We start from the raw sequence: 21,363 nt of genomic DNA, 5'->3' as shown, positions 1-21,363 counted from the left end.
AATCAAAATAGTAAATAGATGCTTAAATTGTGAGCAAGTGCAGTGAGAAATAAATACTGTAAGAAGTGAAAAAAATGACAATCTTATGATTGTTTTGAAATATTTTTATTACACGTGAAGAACATTGAGCCAAGTAAATATTCAACTCTATTCCTATAATTAGACTCGACAGACTAAAGTGGCTCAGATCAGGTCAACAGAGTTAGGAGATTTACTGAATCACTAAATTCATGTTTTTTTCTCTTTCTTGGCAAATCAACTAGTGACCTTTTAAAGCACTGTCACAGTGTTTTGCTTCCACAATATCTTCAAGTTTAAAGATGGTTGTGCTTTCATGAATTTGTGTACCACATGTTAAACAATCTGTTTAAGGCCCAGTTATGTGACTTGGCTTTCCATCACCCATCATTAAGTGTGCTTTTGGCTCTGAGATGTGTCAGGTGCTTGGATTTTGGTATACCTGCTTTCCAGTACAGTTTGCCTTTATAAAAATAATGTATTTTCTAAAAGAGTAACATGCTGTACTATATGTCTATAGTGTCTAAATCTGTGTTTCCAGTACACAGTGCAGTGCAGCTGCCTTTAGTGAAATCATATGTATTTTAAACTGTGTAGTTATTTTCAGTTTTTCCAGCAGTGGTGGAACATTATTTGAGTGTTGAGTGTTATGGCACAGATCAACTGGACACACACGCGCCTTCATTGACAATCTCAAACTCACGGCTGGCACATTTGAGAGAGGCCATAGGACAAAGTTCCAGACTGCGAGTCGTCTGGATCCCTTTCAGCTTCACACAGAAGGCGTGCTGTTGATCTGTGGGGCACTCCCGGATAGATCTGCAGACACACTTCTTAGATGCTGAGGAGAGATGTGTGTTAATGTTAGGAAATCACTTTGATATTGACTTACTATGTGAAGTCTTCAAGTATTCACTCCTAATTTCTATTCATAATTATGCTTGATGAAGCTTCAATATTTGATGAATCAGGAAATCATGTTGACTAGTTTTGAGTGATTCATTCATTCCTTTACACTATCAGAAAATCCTAATTAGGAGGCGGGACGACTGGCCCAGAGCTAGCTGGTTAGCATGCCAAACATGATAGAAATAAGGGTTGCTTTCCAGCACTGGAAACAGCTCTTGGTGAGTAAAGGAATGAAGTTTGAAGCCGAACTTGCAATATTTCTTCTAGACTGGTAAGTTAACAGCTGTTAACTTACATTATTAGTTTTTAGGAGGTTAAATTGTACAGCACAGAGTCATCATAACCCATCAGAATGACAGCAAAAGATACAAAAATAAGACCTCGGTTGTAAAAGAAATAAATGTTATATTTTGCAGTAAATCATTGAAATATATCAGTGTGAACTTCCTGAAAAGCTCGACCACATCAGACAGCAAACTGAAGGTCAAGAACGGTTTCATGTCAAACTCACCAGAGCAAGTCTCCCATTCATAGCAGGTGTCAAGATCACAGGGCACCTGAACAGTGCTCTTAGAGGACATTTCGGCTCTGAACTTGGCCCACTCCAGTTGCCCCAGATCGACCTTGTCGCACGTGCCCTTGCTGATGAAAAATAGCGGATCACCGTGGCAACGACCGGAGAGGAAGGAGCAGAAGGACATCGACACCACGGTGCTGATGTTTACGTTCAGGGCACAGAGATTTGCTGGTTGTGAACTGCACACACACACACACACACACACACACACACACACACACACACACACACACACACAGGTTTTTATAACACTTATAAATAGGAATACATCGAAAAACATGAAAAAATAGAATAAAGTTAGATAAAAGACTTCTTAAAGACTTACAGACAGCTCTCTCGTGGGATACAGACACATTGAGAACCCTGTAGATTCTCTCCTGGTCTACACTGACCCTCTGGAATAAACGATTGCTCTACACACAGGAGGACGTAAGAAAACAAATAAGAAACATACTCAGTATTTTTATATAAAAAGCTCATGTATACATCTTGTTATGTTAGAATTCCATTGAACTGCTTCTGTTTAAGGGTCCTGGTGCACGCTGGCTTTCCACTCACTTTTTATGTGCAACCCTTAATTCACGTGGGAGCTCAAAATGAGTGATCTACTGTACCATCAGTGCAGCGTAGGTCAGCAGGTAATGGAGGCTCCCAGGTGAGACTGTTGCTGCATTTGAAGAGGTTTAGTGGCACAGGCAGAAGGCCTCTCTGGTTACAGTTCAAACCCACTGACTCCTCCACTCTGTACTCGTCTTTGTTAGGGGATAGTGACATCCCAGCAGGGATCTCAGGAGGCAGACAGACCTTTCCTAGAGGTACAGGAGGACAGATGTGAACCTTAAATAAGCATAGATATCAGGTGCAGGTGCAATATTCAAGTTAATCTTAACAGTTTCAAGTCATGTTACCATGACTATACTAGACGTGGTTACCAAATTACTTAGATCATTGTTCAGTGGTCTTGTGAGAAAACAAACTTACTGATGCATTTTCCATTTGGCTGAGGCCAGGTTCCATCAGGAAGACAGTTGGTGTACTGAAAACCCTCCAGCTCAAATCCGGTGACGCACTGGAACTCCTCATCCTCACCAAAGTTATAATACTCCTTTGCTTTCTGTCACAGGAGGGAATTAATAAAAAGGAAAAAAAAGTGAGAAAGGCTCTAAATATAAACCCTCCTGGGCATCAATCTAGTTTCTCCTCTACTCATAATTTTTTCAGCTCTAAAGTGTCTTTTGTTGGAACCTGCCTGTCTGGTAAACAACCCCCTCTCTGAAGTGTCAAGTCCAATCTGATATAAACTTGATGACATCATTAGGTAAATAAATCACCAGATGGAATATGACAGGCAGACACATGAGTAAATGAATAACATAAAATAAAATTTAAAATCCTTTAATGTAAATTTTTCAATTACATGTTAAAATGTAATTCTAATTGATTTATTATTAATAGACAGAACAAAGACAATTAAATATTTTATAAATAAACTTAATTACTGCTTACTGCTTTTTAATTTTTATTGCATTTTATTTTTCTCATCATGTATAATTTCATTGCAAAATTGAATTCAGCATTTTCTAATATCTTTTTAATTTATCATTTTATTTTAATTATAGTTATAATTAATCACTGAACAATTGTTTTCGGAAAGTGTAATATTCATGCTTCGGCTGAGGCTTCACTTGAGTAACTCAAGATCTACTGTCAACTATATAAGAGTGTGTTAAATAATATTTATATTTTATACATACATACTGCCTATAGATGATGAATAGTCGTACTCATAAAGCGATACAAATGGATATTTTGTTTTTATTATTCCTACCTTTCCATTCATGCATTTTGTTTACTGGCAGTAATTAGATTTCATACTGACAGAGAACATAAGAAATTAATTTTAGCTTCTGTGTCTTACATACATTTCAATTACTAATTGCAGGCTGGTGTGTTAGACTTTACCCTGAGGAAGCTGTTGGCAGGCGCCTGTGGCCTCAGACAGCCCTGCACACCAGGAGGCAGCTTTTCCCTCGTGCCCACAGTGAAATCGTTATCGTTCTCACAGGTCTCCTGTCTGGACAAGAAAACATGAACCACAAGATTTAGAAATCTCAAGTAACACACACTAAATAAAACCTAGAAATGTTGTATATTTGAGTTTAAAAGGGCGTAGAAGCAGTAGTGCATTTGTATTTACAGATAGTAGGGTGGAAATAGTGCTAATAGTGCTAATGTCAGTTAGAAGGTTTCAGTTAGTAAAAAAAAAAGTTTTGATCATCATAAAGGGTTAAAGGGGCTATTTGTTAGTTTTCTCTGCCGCCCAACATGATTTCTTCCCGGGAGCCGGAGGTAAGTATCTGCATTGCATTTGTTGTGATGTTTTCTGCTGGTGTTTTGTCTGTCTGTCTGGTTAACGTTAAGACTAGAGTTAACATTGGCGATGCTCTCCACTACTGACAGCTCTTGGTGAGTAAAGGAATTAAGTTTAATGCTGAACTCACAACGTTTCTTCTAGACTGGTAAGTAAACAGCTGTTAATGCTAATGCTGGCTATATAGCAGTAGCAAAACTTACACAAAGGATCCTTTAAGATAAAGTAATTTTTCCATGGGGAAAGTTAGGCTGTAAAAACAAGACTAACTGACAAAAATGTGACTTCTCATGACTGTATCTGTTGGTTTTGTTATATTTCAGTAAATTAAATATTAAACAGTTCGACCTACCTCGCAAAGATGGAGATGTGACACTGATCCCAAACTGTGTCAGGACCATTGCAGGGTCGGCCACCTTTGAGCGGGGCAGGGTTATTACACAGCCTCGTCCGAACTCTCCTCATGGAGGCACGACAGCTACTCCACGGCCCCCAGCAGCTCCAGTAACCATCCACCTCCTCTGTGGAAATGAAACACCAAACCACAAAACCATTAAGACTTGCCAGCTGCAGTGTTTTTCATATCCAACAATTTGAAAGTGTTGGAGGGAATTTTCAAGTTTTACAATATTTCCATCAATAGTGGGGCTTAAGGTTATTGAGTCATTGAAATCAAAAGGTTCAACTGGGGACCACAAATGGGATCAAAATATTTAATAACAATCTGCTCATTAGATTTTGATTTCTTCTGTACGTGCAAGTGCAAGTTTTGGCCTAATGGTTATAGAGGAAAAGGTCAGGAGGTAACCAAAATTATAAGGATTCATCCTATGGGGACTAGAAAAATCCACAGCCAATTTACAATAACAGAAACAAGGCCATGAGATGTTAAAGCTCTCATTCTGAAACAAGGTGCATGACATTGCCAATGTAGGGTTATTATGATAGCAGGGCTAAAACCATAAGCTGGACTGATGTAGACTCTGTGATGTCACACACAGGTTTCTGAAGAGCGGATTGTCCATGCCTTGCATGACACTAAGCACAAAATGGAAATGGAGGTAGGGTTGGTTCACCCGGGCCAACTTTCACACCTGAGCCCCGGGTTTCCATCCAGAGTTCAGTCTGTGGTTAACCAAGTAGTGTGATGCCTAAACAACCATTACAAAGTCTAATAATGCTGTGGTCACTAAAATTATATTTTTTTCTTTCACGAAAAACAATGGAAAATTTCTGTAAATGTACAGGAATCACAACATTAGATTTCTTTACTATTTCACAGACCAAAGGTCATTCTGACTGTCACAACAAAAATGGACAATTCATGTCCATGTACATGAAATCAGTAGATTACATTTTGTGTGCCTGGAGACTCTTATGTCTCTGTTGCCTACACTGAGCAACGGTAAGGCTATCAGGAAACCACTTCACTACTATCCTTCCACTTCACCAGTCAATACTTTTGCTGTGTTTGTGTTCTTGTTCATCAACCAACAACAGTGTTGTCATGACTTAATCACTTGATTACAGAGAATATTACAGTGTTCTGCAGCTGTCCACATGTACCTGAAGTGTAGTCAGGAGCCCGTTTCTCACAGTTGGTGCCGAAGGTGCCAGTCTGGCAAATACACTTACACTCTGTGCCAGAGAGAACGGGCCTGGCGTTGTTGGGACACGGCGCACACTTGCAAGTATCAAATTCTTCCAGGTATTGCCAGAGGGCCTTCTTCAGGTGTCTCCTCTTTGTTACAGCACAGGGGATACCCCGAACCAGATCTATGATAGGCAGCAGCTGGACAAACACACACATAAACAGAGCGTCAGCTTGACTTATATCTTTGATTGTTTTCCTTGGTCAATTGTCTTCAGGGCACATTTTGATTATCAGATTGAAGATGTTTCTGATGCTTGAGTGAGGAGCTTTCAATTTAACCTTGTATTCAACCACAGCCGGGTTGTCAAGAACAGACTTGGCCCAGTTCTTGAAGGAAGTTTTGTCCGGAGGAGAGCCCTGCTTCTCCCAGGCCAGAGCTGCTGCCTCTCTGGCTCTGCCTCCTTTCACCAAAGAGAAAGACTTTTCTGATGCCTGAATGTATGAGCCTGGACCAAAGACAAGAGGTGGGAGAGACTATGGTGACAATAAGGTCACTGTTCTTTTCACAGTCAGTAAACCATGACCAGTAGAGTCAGGAATTAAGAAATTTTTTGATGTGATGTAACCTTGATATTTCTCAGTGATCTTGGTGTTAGTGCATCGGGTTACATCCTTTTGTTCGGTGTAGACGATGATGGTCCAGGTGCTTTCTGTTTTCAGGCATCCTGAGGTGTGCTCTAGTGTTTCACCTGTCAGAGAGTTTGTGTGAGAGTGTGGAGCAATATTGACGCAGAAACAAAGGTACCAGGTAGACAGTATGTTAGAAGAAAATGCTATTTTAACATTTAGGTAGCATTATGAATCAACCCCAAACATTCTGAGGTTGCCATTCTTAGCTTGCTACTGCTGCCCAGCCTGTCATTCTAAACTCTGTCCACTAGGCTGTGCTGTTGTACCTGAAGTGGTGAGCACCTGTCGGTTGTACTGGTACAGCAGGTCATAGTGGCCTCCCAGCTTCCCTGAGCTATAGTAGTGTGTCCCAAAGCGCTGGAAGATTTCCCTGTAGAGAGCGTAGTTGTAGTCAAGAGGAAGAGCATGAAGGAACTCTAGGAAAGGCAGCGACAGGACGACATCCCCTGGTTCCTTCACCTTGAATGTGGACACAGGCAGAACCTGGTGCACCCGAAAAAACGTTGAGTCCTATGCAGGGAAAAATAGGAAATTATTAAGAAGAAGAAAAATTAAGCAGAAGAGTATAGTTTCAACCAGAAATGTGGGGGCCGTGTTTCAGACCTTCACAGTGAAGACATTTTTTTTAAATGGGGAGAATGTGTCTGGTCCTCATTTTTTATGTTTTATTTTTATGTAGGGATGGGGGATTAGGGAATTCATTTTGTGAATGAATATCCTCACTACACTACACTGTATCACTACCAATACGTGTGTGTTTACTGAGTCACTTACCGTTGCCTTTGAAGATTCAAAAGGCTTGTTGTAACGCTGGCCATGAAGGAGTGCTATAAGGCCAAGGATGTCTTTTGCAGCTTTTGTGTCTGGAGTTGGAGGTGCCCTCATAATGATGGCGTCTGTGTGTAGTCGCTGGGGCTCGGTACTGAAGTCCTCTACCACTCCGACCTGTGCAACCACAACTATATGTGTAAACCAAGGTTTCCAAAGTAACAACAAAACAAAATTGTACTTTTCCTTAGACGGCATTTTCTGCAAACCATTGAAAAACATTTTTCAAATTAGTATTTTAAAACTTCTGGGTGTAGGATAAAATCTCAGACCATTGCTGCTGTTAGTGGTAGTTTCAAAAATACACACAGCCAACAATGATTCTCTTGTACCAAGTTTCACTGGCATTATTTTACTACAAACGAAAATGTATACCATTAAAATAATTATAATTCACGTCTTTTATTCAGCCTGATATCATGTCCCTGACAGCTGATTTCTGATTGGGAGATGGGTTATTTTGTTATGATGGTGGAGATGCTGTACAATCAAGTATTCAAAATAACAATACCTTAATTTCAAAGCTCTCAAAGTTGTAAGGGACTCGATGGTATAGATTTGTGGTTGGAGGTCTCTTGATAGTGCAGCTTCCTCCCATAAACATGTTGTCCAGCACCGCTCCCCTTGGCTCCTCTGCTAGAGCATCGAACCTTTCAACACAAATCAAAGAGTCAAAGTTAAAATCCATTGCACAACACAGGGAGGCTAAACGTCTTATATCAGATTGTCACTGATATGCAAAAAGAAGATGTCCAACAGTGAACGGCAGCAATAGATACTTTGTAAGCAGCAATTTATTATTTTATTGTTACTGTCAACTTTGAAATTGTTTATTGTTCAGGTGTGATATCTTCTCTTAGACATATCTTTGTAATAACATATTTGTTTGATGTGTTCATGTGAACAGAAATACTAATTTGGTAGATATTTGTGAGATATTTGTCATCTGATGTTTTCAAGTATCAATATTGGTATTGAATCAAAAATGTAATACCAGTCAGGCTACATTTGAATTTTGTGTTTACAGCAGTGGTACAAAAGCATTCAGAGCTGGAAGAATATCATAATCAATGCAAAAATACAAGACGTTCCGATAATTAACTCTGAGGAGAAACATGACAGCAGAGCACTTGCCAGAGGGGAATGTAATTTATGACCACAGCAGGGAGGAATGTGAGCCAATTCACAGTGAAACTAAAGTTGTAAACTCAGCAGTGACCTTTTGACTATTAGCTTACCCATTGCCCACCAGGTCTGCCCCAGGAGCAACTCTCCTCGGGGTTGGACATACAATCGAGGGATTGACGCAGTCCCTCTCATCAGAGTTATCTCCACAGTCATTCTGTCTGTTGCATGTTAGTGTTCGGCTGATGCAGCGTCCTGCAGCAGAAAGAGTGTTTTTAGATGTATGTGTGTGTGTGTGTGTGTGTTTTTGGGAGGGTGAGTGGGTGTTGGCTTGACTGCCTCAATAAGACCGTTAATTGTGATTATAAAGAAATTAATACAAATTACTATTACTATTACAACATCGTATTTAAAGGATTGTGTATGTGTGACACCTTACCATTTATTCTATAACACATCAGTTATGTTGGAAAAAGAAAAGAAAGGAAAAGCACTACTTACCAGTATCACACTTGAAGTTGTCTTCGCAGTCAATGGGTGGTAAGTGGCACTCTTTTGAGGGGTAACAGTCCCTCTCTTCTGTCAGTTCCGAACTGCAGGCCGACCCACCGAACTGGGACGGCCTCTGGATGGACCGGGTTCGATACTATGGAAACGGCATGAGAGGGAGACAATGCGATTTAAAATGCTGTGTGCTGACAGATTTCAGTCACAGACTTGACCATCATGTTGACCATCAATGGGCACTTGAAACAAATTGCCACAGAAACAGTTTAGACAGTTTCATTTTCATTTTATAGTTTATGTACATATACATGATGGAAGAGCAGCACAGTCGCCAGACTCAAACCATATGGAGCTGGTTCGGAATGAACTGGACAGAAGGTGAAAGCAAAGCAAACTGCAAGTGCAACACATTTGGGATGGACTTTCTGAACAATATTTGAGTTCCATTGTAGAAAGAATGCCACGGATTTGTTTGGCTGCTTTGTTTTATTTGCTCTATCAAAAATGACTGACAGACAAAAATAAATGTATTATTATTATAAATAAATGTGAGTAACAACTATCAAAAGTTAGCCCTGTATCCCAAACTCATTACGGGTTTAACTTCAACCTGTTCTACAACAGGTGTGACACAGCCTCACCTGTTCTCTCTCCCATTGCTTCAGCTGCAGCTTCTCCTACGGCTTCTCCCTCACCACCTGACACTGCAGCTGCAACTCCCTGTACACTGGGGTCAAGTCTCCTGTCCTTTACAGCAGAGGGGGTGAGGGCAGAGCTCAAGAGGCTACGTCCTGGAAAAGCAACAGGCCTAGGGAGTGTGTGTCCGATCTTTAACTTAAGCCTACAAACAGGGAGGGTCCTGATCCTGTGGAAAACATCATGTCTTGTTCCAGTACCTAAAGTAGTACCTAAATGACTACAGACTGGTGGCCCTCACATCACACATCATGAAGACCCTGGAGCGCCTGCTTCTCCACCTTCTGAGGCCACAGGTTGAACATGCACCAGACCCCCTACAGTTCACCTACAAAGAACATATTGGAGTGGATGATGCCGTCCTTTACATGCTCCACCGGGCCCATTCTTATTTGGATGAGCCAGGTAGTTACATGAGGATTATTTTTAGTTTAGTAAAGTTTAGTAAAGTTAGTTTAGTTTTGGACTTGCATTGCCCAATAGGCATCCAAGAAAATCTACTTTTTGCGAATAATAATAGTACATAGTTTTTTGATTTCTTAAGTGCATTTAACACCATCCAACCCCCCATCCTTAAAGACAAGCTGGATGGGATGGGGGTGGATCCTTGCACGTACTAGATTGTGGATTACCTGACAAGACAGCCAAAGTACGTCAGGCTGGGTAACTGTGTCTCAGGGACAGTGATGAGCAGCATTAGTAAAACTGACCATTATCATGAAAGACCAATGAAGCCACTAAGCTATGGATAAAAATCCATTCCTGAATGAAGACGATGACATATGATCGAAAGCTATGAAATGAAGAAAGTGGACCTTTAAACTCAGATTATTTTGTCACAAGGCAAAATGTTTTTCTAAAGATTAAACACTTTTTTTTAATATGCTTAGACAAAACAGAAATTATTTTGATAATTTCTAGCAGCAGCCTCACCATCTTCTTTATTTATTGTATTGTGGGACAGTAGCATCAATCAATTTTTGTCACAGCCCTCAGAGAATTAGGTGTGGCATAGAACTGAGACAAAGAGAAGGAATATGTCAGTGTTTTCTTTGTAGTGTGACTTGTGGGTTTCTTGCCTGTTTCCTGGCACAGGCTGAGCAGTCAGACCACGGCCCGAACTCCGTCAGCAAGCAGTTGATTGGACAGGACTGCTCATTACAGGATCTAATGTCGTATTTTTTGCACAGCTGCTGGCAGCTGCTCTTCCAGTAATAGTCATCCATTTGAAAATTCCTGCCAAAAAAAAGTATGAAAATCCTTTTTACATAGAGCAGCTGTTGACAATCTGTAAAAGGCTTGTATTTCACAACAATTGCTTTAAATTTTCAGTTTTATTTTGGAAAATTTGGAAGACAAAAAAATATACACCTAATTCTGGCTTGTCAGTCTGTGCTGTGCGTCTCACCTGTATGTCTGGTCTCAGCTGTGTCTGTACTATGTTTACTGCATGTGTGATATGTCTCACCTCTCTCTCTGCTGTGTACCATAGTTACAGGTCCTGGAGCAGGCGGACCAGGAACCCCAGGAGTATCGTTCACAGATACAGGCCAGACCAGCTGATATGCAGCTGAGGAGCTGCAGCAGCAGGACCAACTGGCTGGAAGGAGCCATCAGGAGAGTCCACACTGGTTTTACCAACTCTGAAAATAGTTCAATGAGCAGACCAGAATCAAATACTGCAGTACACAGCAAAAATGGTTATTTATTTGATTGTTATTTTATTTTATTTTTTGTTTGGATTTGAGATGTGTTTTGGATTTATTTTTATTATACTGAAACTTTATTGTACTTTGATAAACACTCTAAAATATCAGCATTACAAACAATACTGATTTCCACAGAGACCCATCCTGACAAACCTTTATCAACATGTCAACATGATGATCAGACCCTGAATACATTAACCCAAACCCATAACTACCATCTACTGTGCTTTACTGTACTGTACTATATTATAGTCCAAAATGCTGCAAACTTTCACTGCAGCGCAGCTTTCAGTACTTGACATTTAGATCTTGAACATGTTAAACACTGATTTAGGCAACACTACATGTTTTTCATTTGCATTAAATATATACCTTTCAGGCAATGTAAGTTTTTGGTTTCACACTTTTTCATAAACAGAGTGAATTCAAAGTTTTATGTTTTTACATGGGGCATAAGAAGGCATTTAATAAGAAAAAAGTCAAGAATAAATGAAATAGCACAAATGAACTATGGGTCATTTTGCAGTTTGATGTATTTTTATTCATGCAACATTTGATTTTCTAAAGCTGAGTTAACATTAAAAAGAAAAATGTAAATCTGACTCACCAAATATAGTGACGTCCTCTTCAGCAGATATTGGAGCATATAACTTAGCAGCCCTTGTGTTTGACTGTGTATCAGTCGAGAGTCGAGAGTCTCCACAGTAAGTTGACTCTGCACTGCAGACAGAGTTGAACCTCACTGAGGTTTGTGTCTGAGTTGACAGCAGGAATATGAAACCTCTCCCAGTGATCTCTCAAGGGCATCCAGTCAGTTTTAGACTTGCATTGCCCAATCAGAATCCAAGAAAATCTACTTTTTGCGAATAATAATAGTACATAGTAATAAATAATGTTCTTACATAACCCGCTTGGCCCTCATTGTTACGGGAAGTAAAAAGCTCTGGAGTTTCCCAGCTGCAGAAACAAACCAGATGTTATGTCTTCAAGACTTGACAGCTAGAGTTACTCTTTTCACTCCTTCTGTAGTTGTCCAAGTATTTGCACAATCTGGCACTTAACACAATGAACACATTGTTCTGGTCCACTTTGTACAAAGCACATACGTGAATTCAGCTTAATTGATACAATTGTTTAAAAGTTTAAAAGCTGTTGTCATGTATTAGGCTAAAATATAAAATAGTATGAATTGGTTAGATGTCTTGATTGTAATTGTATTGTAAATCTCTTCTTTTCAAGATTTGGGAATAAATGATAAACGAATATGCCATAGAGATTTCTGTGATTAAAAAAAGAAAAAGAAAGTCTAGATGACTCAAAAAATAATTAACAAGGCAACAAGACAACAGAACTTAGTTATTGTCAAACTTTAGACAGGAATTTATTTCCCAAGCAAACTGTTTCTTTGTTGGGAAATTGGGATAAACTCTTATTTGCTTTATTTCTGAAAAAAAAACCAATGTCAGTCTCATGTGTAACTGGAGTTAGGCTATAGTTAGACATGGGGTTAAACATATAACACCAACTCTCAAGTTCACTACTTAACATATTGTATCTTATTTGTTTAATTCATATAAGTTAGAAACAGCAATTTGTAGTTTTGGAGGAGTTTTGTGCCAGCACTATTTCATGGTTAACAGCCATGTGCAGTGACTCTGCACGGCTTCTTGCAGACTTGTTTGAGAATGTGAGGTTGCCAGGTTTAGTACTATCAAACCCTGCGCTTGCTGACTACCAGGCAACCCACACTGTAGCTGGAGATACTGTATATTTGAATATGTAAGCTTTAAAGGTGCTGGTAGGCATCATTTTTCACTTTGGACAATGTCAGCCAGAGTGTGAATTATACAATGACAATCAGAGGGGTCCACTTCTTCTCCAGGGTGACAGGGGACCCAGTACGGAGCAGGTATGTGCCTCAGTGAACTAAGGTGTCGGGCACACATATTTTAATGTTGTTCAATGACCTAACCAGGTAAAGCTTGAGCGAAAACAAAGAGGGTGTCTATGATAAAGACTAATGTTAAAGGTAAAAGACTAAACCACCACACTAAATGAAATAATAAACTCTATATTGATGTCAAAACAAATCTCTATGACAACTAATCCTCCATTGTCTCACTGCTCATGACTGAGCACCAGTGTTTGCTAACATTAGATCATATATTTTATATTGGTTATGAAATGACAAGCTAACACTGGAAAGGAAAGGGCACATTAACAATAACATTAGTTAGCTAAACTGTAACTTAAGGCTAAATTTATAAACTAGCTAAAGTTATTGTTCATCCATAGATACTTGACACAATCCAATTTGGAAACTCTGATGTTAAGAAAGTAAAACATAAACAAGCTAGATACTTACCTACAGTGGCTGTGTGATACAGGAGCAGAGTTGAGGAGGGAGCCACTGATGGAGTGAGGCAGGCAGAGGAAATGTTAGAAATAGTACAGTCCACTTTAGGGGTGCCACAACATTCTTCCTGGCATGAATATGAGAAATGTATTGTAATAAAATTACAGGTAAGAAGATTATATAAATGTTTCAACCTCCCAAACTGTTGTTTTAACCTCTTTTGAGGGGGTCCAAGCCTTAATCAGGAAGGTCAGACCATGGGTCAGACCAGTCTTTACGCTAAGCTAGGCTAACCCATACCACCCTGACTCCAGCTCTGTGCTTAGCTTATAAACAGGAGACTGATTTTGATCTTCTCTTTCATTAAAAAAGAAAGCAAATACTTTCAAAATGTTGACCTGTTCCTTTAAGTGAAAGACAACTAACAATGAGACGTCATCTTATTTGCATATAAAACTTTATTCACATTATAAAATGTCCTAAGCTGTACATACTAGTTATAGCTGTTAATTTTCTACATTGCAGGACACACTAACTACACATGGCCTAGTCTGAGTCATATACATGCCAGAACAAAGAATTAAGCAATTTAGACATCACCACATTAGATTACAATAATGAAAAAAAATCTTCACAAACACGAATTTACAAATTACATTGCACTTACATTCAATGAGAAAATGGCTCTAGTAGAATGATTCAGATAAGAACCTCTGTGAGTGGATTTCAGTTAGTTTTTTTTTTTTTTGTATGTGTGGCTCCTCAATTGTGCTGTTTTTGTGTGTGGAACATCTGCAAAGCCCTTGTGATGGAAAAAAACTGAAGCTGAAAGTTAAACATGTTCTTTTTCAGGGAAGACTGCTAATGATGTGCTGAAAAGTAAACAAGACTCAGAGCCTTGCTAGTTTACCCTGGAGGCTGCAAGGCTCGTTACACCCCCAAAAATACTGAACAAGCAACATACTGATGATTTAGCTGCACGGGGTATTAGAGCAAATGTTGACGCTAAAAATGTAAACCTAGCCCTGAGGGTGGCGCTAGAGGAAAGGTCAAGTAGCCATTCAAATCAGAAGGGTTCATCGTCTGGGGAGCAGGCTTTGGATCAATAAATTTATTTATTTATTTTTTAATATTTCCTGGGTACAAATTGGAGGTTGTGGCTGCTATTGATGCTGAGGCCTGTGTAATCTTGAGTATTCATCCTCTGGGGACCAAGCATGTGACATGTTGCTACAGGAAAGAGCAGGAGGTCACGAAAACCATTCGAAATGATCCTCTGTCCCAAATAAATCAGTCCAGTTCTTTAGCTAGAGGTAAATTAATCGACAGACGAACTGACCAACATCATCATGCGTCACTGACGCTATTGGTGGCAGAAACAAAGAGGCTGATGACGTCTAAAAGTTATTTTTTTGGCAAAGCTTTGAAACTTTTTCTCATCTGGAATACAGTTTATTTTACACATGTACTTTTTTCTACAGAGAGACGTAGGAGTAGATTATGTGTTTGCACCATAATACTGTAAATGAATTGCTTTGTCTACATGGTGTCACACCACACAGGTAAGCAGAGACTCACCTGGCAGTTGCTTCTACTGCATGATGCTCAAAGGAAATACATCAGAGAGTTGTTTGGACTAAAACATCTCACAGTGTAAAACATTCAGACATGGAGGTGTGGCACATGTACAGTGGGACACCTGAAAACTAAAAAATGCCTGTGCATAGCCTGGATATATACATTTGTTAACTTTGATTATATCAAATAACATAAAACAGAAAGATTAGGAGGGAAGTGACAGCATGTGTAAGATAAAAAAAAGGAAATTAATGCAAGTATGCCTGACATTAAATCGCACCCCAAAACATAACAAGGGCCTATAACTGAAACCCAAGCCCTGCCGTACCTGTATCCTTAACCCAGATTGCAAAATTAAACTTGTGGCCGAACATATGCCTAGGTCCTCAGCCTGAGTCTGGCCCATATACTTCCTCATCCGGGCAGATTCCAGCTGTTATCCTGCTGCATTGGATGACAACCGCAAAATGTTCTGAATGTGTGCCGCAATTAGTCCAGATATAGAAGTATCGTCCGACTATCATGGTGTATAATGGCCAGATTCAGGCCATGGAACCAGGCACATACTGAGCCAGAAGAACAAGCATATGACTCTAGAATAGGCCGGATTTATTTTGCTGCCTGGGCCCATTCTGGTTGTACTCGAATGGTGCTGCCAAATTTGACGCCCGTAGTCCGTATCATAATTTTGCTTGATTTCATCCATTACTGACTCATAGCTCACCTGGCTAATACAATGCACTGGCTACACTATGTCATTCTCTTTGGGGCACTGTGTATGTCATTTTGACAAAGCTGAAAATTTCAACAACAAAACATTCCTAATGAGTCAAGTCTCAGAACTCAAAAACAAAATATCCAACCAGCAAAAAAAAAAAATCTAAATGAGAAAGACAAAGAGTAAGATAATAAATACTACAAGATTATAGTTTCAGATCAAATGTTGTAAATAAATGAAGAATCAAATTAGATAAAAATTAAAGAATCCCTTAATAAATATAAATCACAAAATAAACTCAACTGAATGTGCAGTTGTACTGTGTGTGTGTGTTGACTGCAGTGATGCCGTCACACTCTCAGCCTGACACCATGCAGCAGAGTCCAGGGAAGCGTCTCTTCCTCTGCCTGATCAGTGGGTGTGGAGTCAGATTCAACAAGCTGCTGTCATCTGGAACAAACAAAGCTCTTGGTATGTAAACAGCTGTTAATGCTAATGCTAAAACAGCTGCTGAGTGTATTTAGCATATAGATGTTGAAGCGGTATTTGTCTTCTCATTTAATTTTCAGCAAGAGTAGAAGTAGTAGTAGTAGCAGCAAGTATTACCATAGAGGTTTTCACAATAAGAAAGTAAAGATTAACATCTGAAAAATAAATGTAATTTCGTGCATAACTATTTTCTATTCATTCCTACCCCTTTAAACATCTTCCAACCCCTTAGATTCATCACATGACTGCTCAGGGGGGTCCTGACCCCCAGGTTGGGAACCAATGCACTAGCTTTCAGATTCTTTTTTTTAATAAAGGCTTTCATCAGTCTTTCTAAAAAGCATAGTTAAAGATAATATTATATTACTGACAGTAAATTCATTTTAACATTTATTAAATTTAAGAACCTTTATTTTCTGATGATTCAATAACCACAGCTAACTCGAGTTTATCTGATATTAGCTGTTGTTGAACTGAATCATTTTCACATATTATTGTCTTAAAAAAAAATGTTTTCACATTAATGATACTATGAGGTTCCTATATCACAAACATTCCATACCTTGGTTTTTCAGTGGCAATGGCATCGTGTCCCTGAGTTTGCTGAGTAAGTTTCTCATCTCTCGAATATCTCTGTGAAGACAAAGAAACAATTAATCAGCCGGTAAATATTTGCAGTTTGGACTGTTTACTCATGAGCTCACAACACGAGAAGAAAACAGAGTTTAAGTTCCACCAAAACAACGTAAGAAGGAATTTTAAAAAGCAGGTACAGTCACCGTACCTCTCTATGTTTTCGATATCGGTTCCGACCAACCACTGCTCCTGAGGGAAGTCTATGGGAGAGGAGGATCGGTCTTCCAGGATGGGAACATCAGAGCTTTCATCCATCCTGAAGTCTACCCTCGGCTCTGAGTCTGTTCCTTCAGGGCCGAACACAGACACCATCAACACCGATGACTCAAACACTACAAACAACCACATCTAAAAGCTATATGGAAATGGGAATTCTGGTGCACACCATGTAGTGTTTCTAAATGCCATGATGTACATTGGTTGAGTTCAAGTTCAAGTTTGCCCATTTGGGAATTAAACTCTTTAAAAAGTGGATGATTTTTAAAACAATACAAAAAAAAGCAGAGTCTATGTGAGGAATCATCCGATCAGAAATATAGGATTTAATTTAATTAAGAAATGGAACAGAAAATGGTCCCTTCTCTCGATGTAATGAAGTTTTTATTAAATGTTATTTAAAAATATGATGGAAATAAAACCAAGCCCCTCTGTAAATGTTGGCCATAGTAACAGCTCTCTGTTGCCCTCTGCTGTTACACTGTGTGTGGTATAATCTAACTGTGATCTCTGGAGATTTATATAAGTGGAGCTTTTATGACCCCTTTGCATTTTAACTATATTCTTTCACCTCTATGGACAGGAGGGTAATGGTGTTTTTATATTTTATTTCTTATTGGTGTAATATTTTATTCTATATTATTTTATTTTACTTGGTACCAAAATCCTTTATAAGGGGAGTGTTATTGTAAAGTGGTACCTCGACTTTTATTTATCTTTATTCATTTTTTTGCTTTTATGTCCTTGACATGTGTTAATGTTCATTGTTATCAGTGACCTGTGTGTTAGTGCCTGATGCCTCTAGGATAACAATAAAGTTGAAATTGAATGAAAGCATGTCTCTGAAATGAGGTAAAATTAATACTCTATGTATTGTATGTATTGAATAGACTTTAAGTCGTATTGATTGGATTTCAAGCAGAAAAATTGTAGTTGAAATATATCTGAAAAGCATTTGGAAATGCAGTTTGAATTAATTTATTTACTTGAAATGCGTTTGAGATAGTTTGATAACTCAATACATCCCTGCATTACTCAGATTTCTCAACATACTCCCCCACAAGAACTCACAGGAGAGCAACAGCAGAGAAAGCTGCCCAGCCTTTTGGCTAATTCTGCATTTGCCTTGTTTTAAATATAAATTTTATGTGTGATTATGTAATATATGTGGACTGTTACTAATAACATTAAAAATGACACCATTCTATTCAAGTTCCCCACTAAGCCCTGACAGTGTGACAGCAGCAACAATACCAGGACGCTGACACTGAAACAGCTAAATGGATTTATATCAATGAAATCATTCATTTGAATATTTACTCTAAGACTTTCTTGCTGTGACATGTCAAACTGTCTTAAAGATCTTTTTTTATTTTCTTGTAAATGGGCAGATAGTTCCAGCAACATTCAGTATCAAAATCAAATAAATATAGGTTAAGTTGATTAAACCAATGTTTTTCATTGGTAGCCATGTGATGCACAGACAGTTAAACTGCCTGAATCTGTTCAAAATATAGCACACACAATTCATGAACATCTGCCCAGGGTAATCAAAAACTGCGTTTTAAATGACATGGTTTTCAATACTCTTCTCTCCAAACTGAATGATACTGAGCTTGTACTTTTTCTGTGTAGCTGCAGCACCCCCAGCAGGCACATGGATTTGAGCATCTCTGTTATGAACATCTCCAGACAGCACTGCAGCTGGATGAAGAGCCGACAGATCTCAGGGTGGATCTCTCCGTCCTCCGGACTGCAGCACGAAGAGGAGGGGTGAGAGAGGGGGGAGAGAGGAAGACAGAGAGGGAGGAAAACAGAGAGATAGAGATTAAAAAAAAAAAAAAAAAAAACACCAGACAGAAAAGGGCAATATGTGGTTTACATTAAAACTGAAGTCCTGAAACATGCTGCAGATTTAGTTTTTTTTTTTTAAATAAAGCAGAACTAGCTTGAAGACACTTGGAACTTCACAAACCCATCACAGTGGAGCTGATTCCTGCCTTTGTCCCGGGGATTTTAGTAATAACTTGACATTCACTTCAACAAATTGCTCCACTTTTAGAAGACTATAAATGGATTTTCAAACCGGTATTTCCCATGTGGAAAAACTCATTCTCTGCATTTATTTCACCTTTCAGAAGGTGTGTGGGAATGGTGGCTTCATGGCAGGTAGGGTACCAGTCCACTTCTTTTTCAGCTGTGCCTTATTTTTGTTTTGCTTCCATACTTTACCCGTCTTATCTCATAATTTCAGAATATCAATACATAGTTTCTCTTTTGCAATCTTTTGTTTTACAGTCAATCCCTGTGCTACTTTGTTTAGAAAAGTGCCACAAATAAGATGTTGTGATTGTATTATTGTTTTAAAGTCGAAGGAGAAGTTGGAAACATCGTAGCCTGCTGCTGTCATACAGGCTGGAGGAAAACCAGGGTTCATGACGTTAAAAATGGCTTTCCAACAATCAGTGATGGAGAGCTGAAATCTTCTAACAATCACACTTTAGTTCCTTCTTACCCTGAAACAGAGATGACGGCGAGGTCGTCGTGCGCTGCCCGGGCCATGGAGCATCCTTTGGACCGCGTGTGGTGCATCTGAGCCCGCAGAGACGGACAGTCGGCTGAGATCTCTCCGATGGATATGACTTGCTCCCGGTACAGCGCTACCAGGGTGTTGAATTCCTGGACAGTCTGGAGAAAAACAAACCGTCAACACCGACCGTGCTGGTTGAGCCTGAACACACCATGATAGCCTATTAATGCATCTTCAAATGAAGGAAAGATTACCATAAAAAAAAAGAAAAAAAGAAAAGAAAGAAAAAGCCTTAAATGATGCTCAGCACCTGTTTTTGTCCCTTTAGCGCCACTGCTGCATGATAAGAATCTGGTGGATACAATAGAGCCTGTCCCTTGGTGCAGAGCGACGCCAAGCACGGACCTTTTATCAACCATTTGTTTTTCGGTGTTTCAGTACTCACCATCCTGCTGGCGTCCACAGCCCCCTCCGTGCTCTCCCTGCGCTCCGGCTCCGTCTGCGAGCCTCTACTGACGGGGAAAATGCTCCCTGCGGATCTTGGGCGCTTTTTCCGCCCGTACGGTGCAGAACACATTCATGCACACCCTCCACCGGAGCCCAGCCAGACGCAGACAGGCAGACAGAGAGAGAGAGAGAGAGAGAGAGAGAGAGAGAGAGAGAAAAAGAGAGAAAGAGATACCCTCTCTTTTCTGATAGCTGCTGTGTCCTCTATGGAGAGGAAAATGACCCGCTCAGACGCTTGCGGGGTCGAGGGGGTTTGGGTTAATGCCCACCGCAGGAGTGTTTGGTTATTCCCCGAAGCAGGACTGTGTAGCGGGCCGGACGGACCCCCAGCAGCTCCCTCTGCATCCCAGCCGAGAGGAGAGTCACCTTCAGCCCCTCCTGAAGGCCGAGAGGGAGGCTCCTCCGTCTTCCGCCGCGCGCTCACGTGTGAGGAGGATTCAGAGGGAGCCAACAGCAAAACAAGTCGTCACCCTCCGACTGACAATTAACTGTTTAAGAGCACAAGTGGCCCAGAGAGAACAACAGCCAGGCGTTCCTCTGTGTGACAGGACGTTATCAACACTGAATTAGACATGTTAGTGCGTTTGAAGGCTGCTTCTAAAACCTTAAAGACATTTTTACAGCATGAAGTTAAGTCTGCTTGCATATCACTGATCTGCTGTAGATGTGAACAGATTCAGCTTCAAAGTGTTGCCATTGTTTTGCTGGTGTGATTTTGAGTGTGATTGTTTAAACATTTGTTTAAAGTTGCATTTATTCTGTTGACCACCAGGGGGAAGAAAAATTCAAAAATAAGCTTACAGAAAGCAACCTAGACATATTCACCTTATTAAAGGTCCCATATTGCATAAATGTAGATGTCCATGTCTTTTTTGATTTTAAAGCAGATCTAATGTCTGGATTAATACTGTGAGAGTATCAAAGAGCTCAGTCCACAGAGAAACGCACACAGCCTGTATTAAGAAAGGTAGTGTCAGGACTTCTGGAACTTTGTGATCACAACAAAAAACAAAACAGTCACCACAACCAGCCACGCCCCAAGCCCCGCCCATGATAAAATACAGATTAGTGTAGGGAGGAGGATCACCTTCATGGTTGGAAGAGACCTACGTTGACTGTTGGTAGCAGACGGGATGAACTCACTGTAAGAACATCACTTTACATCCTACTTTACCAGCGCACATCATTTTAACAAATGCTGTTTTTTTCTGAAGAATTACTTGGAAAAGAAATTCACCCTGTCCCAGCAGACATAAGAGGTGCCCCTTCTTTCACTTATGCCACTGACAAAAATGACAGAGGACCACTG

The 21,363-nt window shown here is 39.8% G+C and overlaps 2 protein-coding genes across 2 annotated transcripts; both read right to left on the bottom strand.

Moving 5' to 3' along the window:
* Positions 1-89: 89 nt before the first annotated feature.
* On the bottom strand, positions 90-11,791 carry c6.2 (complement component 6, duplicate 2). The gene is made up of 18 exons (XM_023425605.2): positions 11,632-11,791; positions 10,784-10,958; positions 10,395-10,551; positions 8,614-8,758; positions 8,226-8,367; positions 7,499-7,637; positions 6,934-7,104; positions 6,426-6,669; positions 6,096-6,218; positions 5,809-5,975; positions 5,442-5,667; positions 4,228-4,396; positions 3,467-3,578; positions 2,486-2,618; positions 2,119-2,313; positions 1,830-1,917; positions 1,439-1,683; positions 90-859 (listed from the first exon to the last, which is right to left on the bottom strand). Exons 2-18 carry the CDS (start codon positions 10,927-10,929, stop codon positions 678-680), a joined length of 2,784 nt encoding a protein of 927 aa, XP_023281373.1. The 5' UTR covers positions 10,930-10,958; positions 11,632-11,791; the 3' UTR covers positions 90-677.
* Positions 11,792-13,820: 2,029 nt separating this feature from the next.
* rgs7bpb (regulator of G protein signaling 7 binding protein b) lies at positions 13,821-21,299 on the bottom strand. The gene is made up of 6 exons (XM_087179124.1): positions 19,993-21,299; positions 19,533-19,705; positions 18,640-18,770; positions 16,950-17,088; positions 16,728-16,798; positions 13,821-16,126 (listed from the first exon to the last, which is right to left on the bottom strand). The coding sequence occupies exons 1-6, from the start codon at positions 20,122-20,124 to the stop codon at positions 16,035-16,037; spliced, it is 738 nt and encodes a 245-aa protein (XP_087035250.1). The 5' UTR covers positions 20,125-21,299; the 3' UTR covers positions 13,821-16,034.
* Positions 21,300-21,363: the final 64 nt, after the last annotated feature.

The sequence above is a fragment of the Seriola lalandi genome, unplaced genomic scaffold, assembly GCF_002814215.2.
Source record: "Seriola lalandi dorsalis isolate HSWRI2012SDOR001 ecotype SW California unplaced genomic scaffold, Sedor1 jcf7180002054791, whole genome shotgun sequence".
In the NCBI taxonomy this organism is placed as follows: Eukaryota; Metazoa; Chordata; class Actinopteri; order Carangiformes; family Carangidae; genus Seriola; species Seriola lalandi.
The sequence above is the reverse complement of the archived record's forward strand: the minus strand, read 5'-3'. Positions and strand labels throughout refer to the sequence as shown.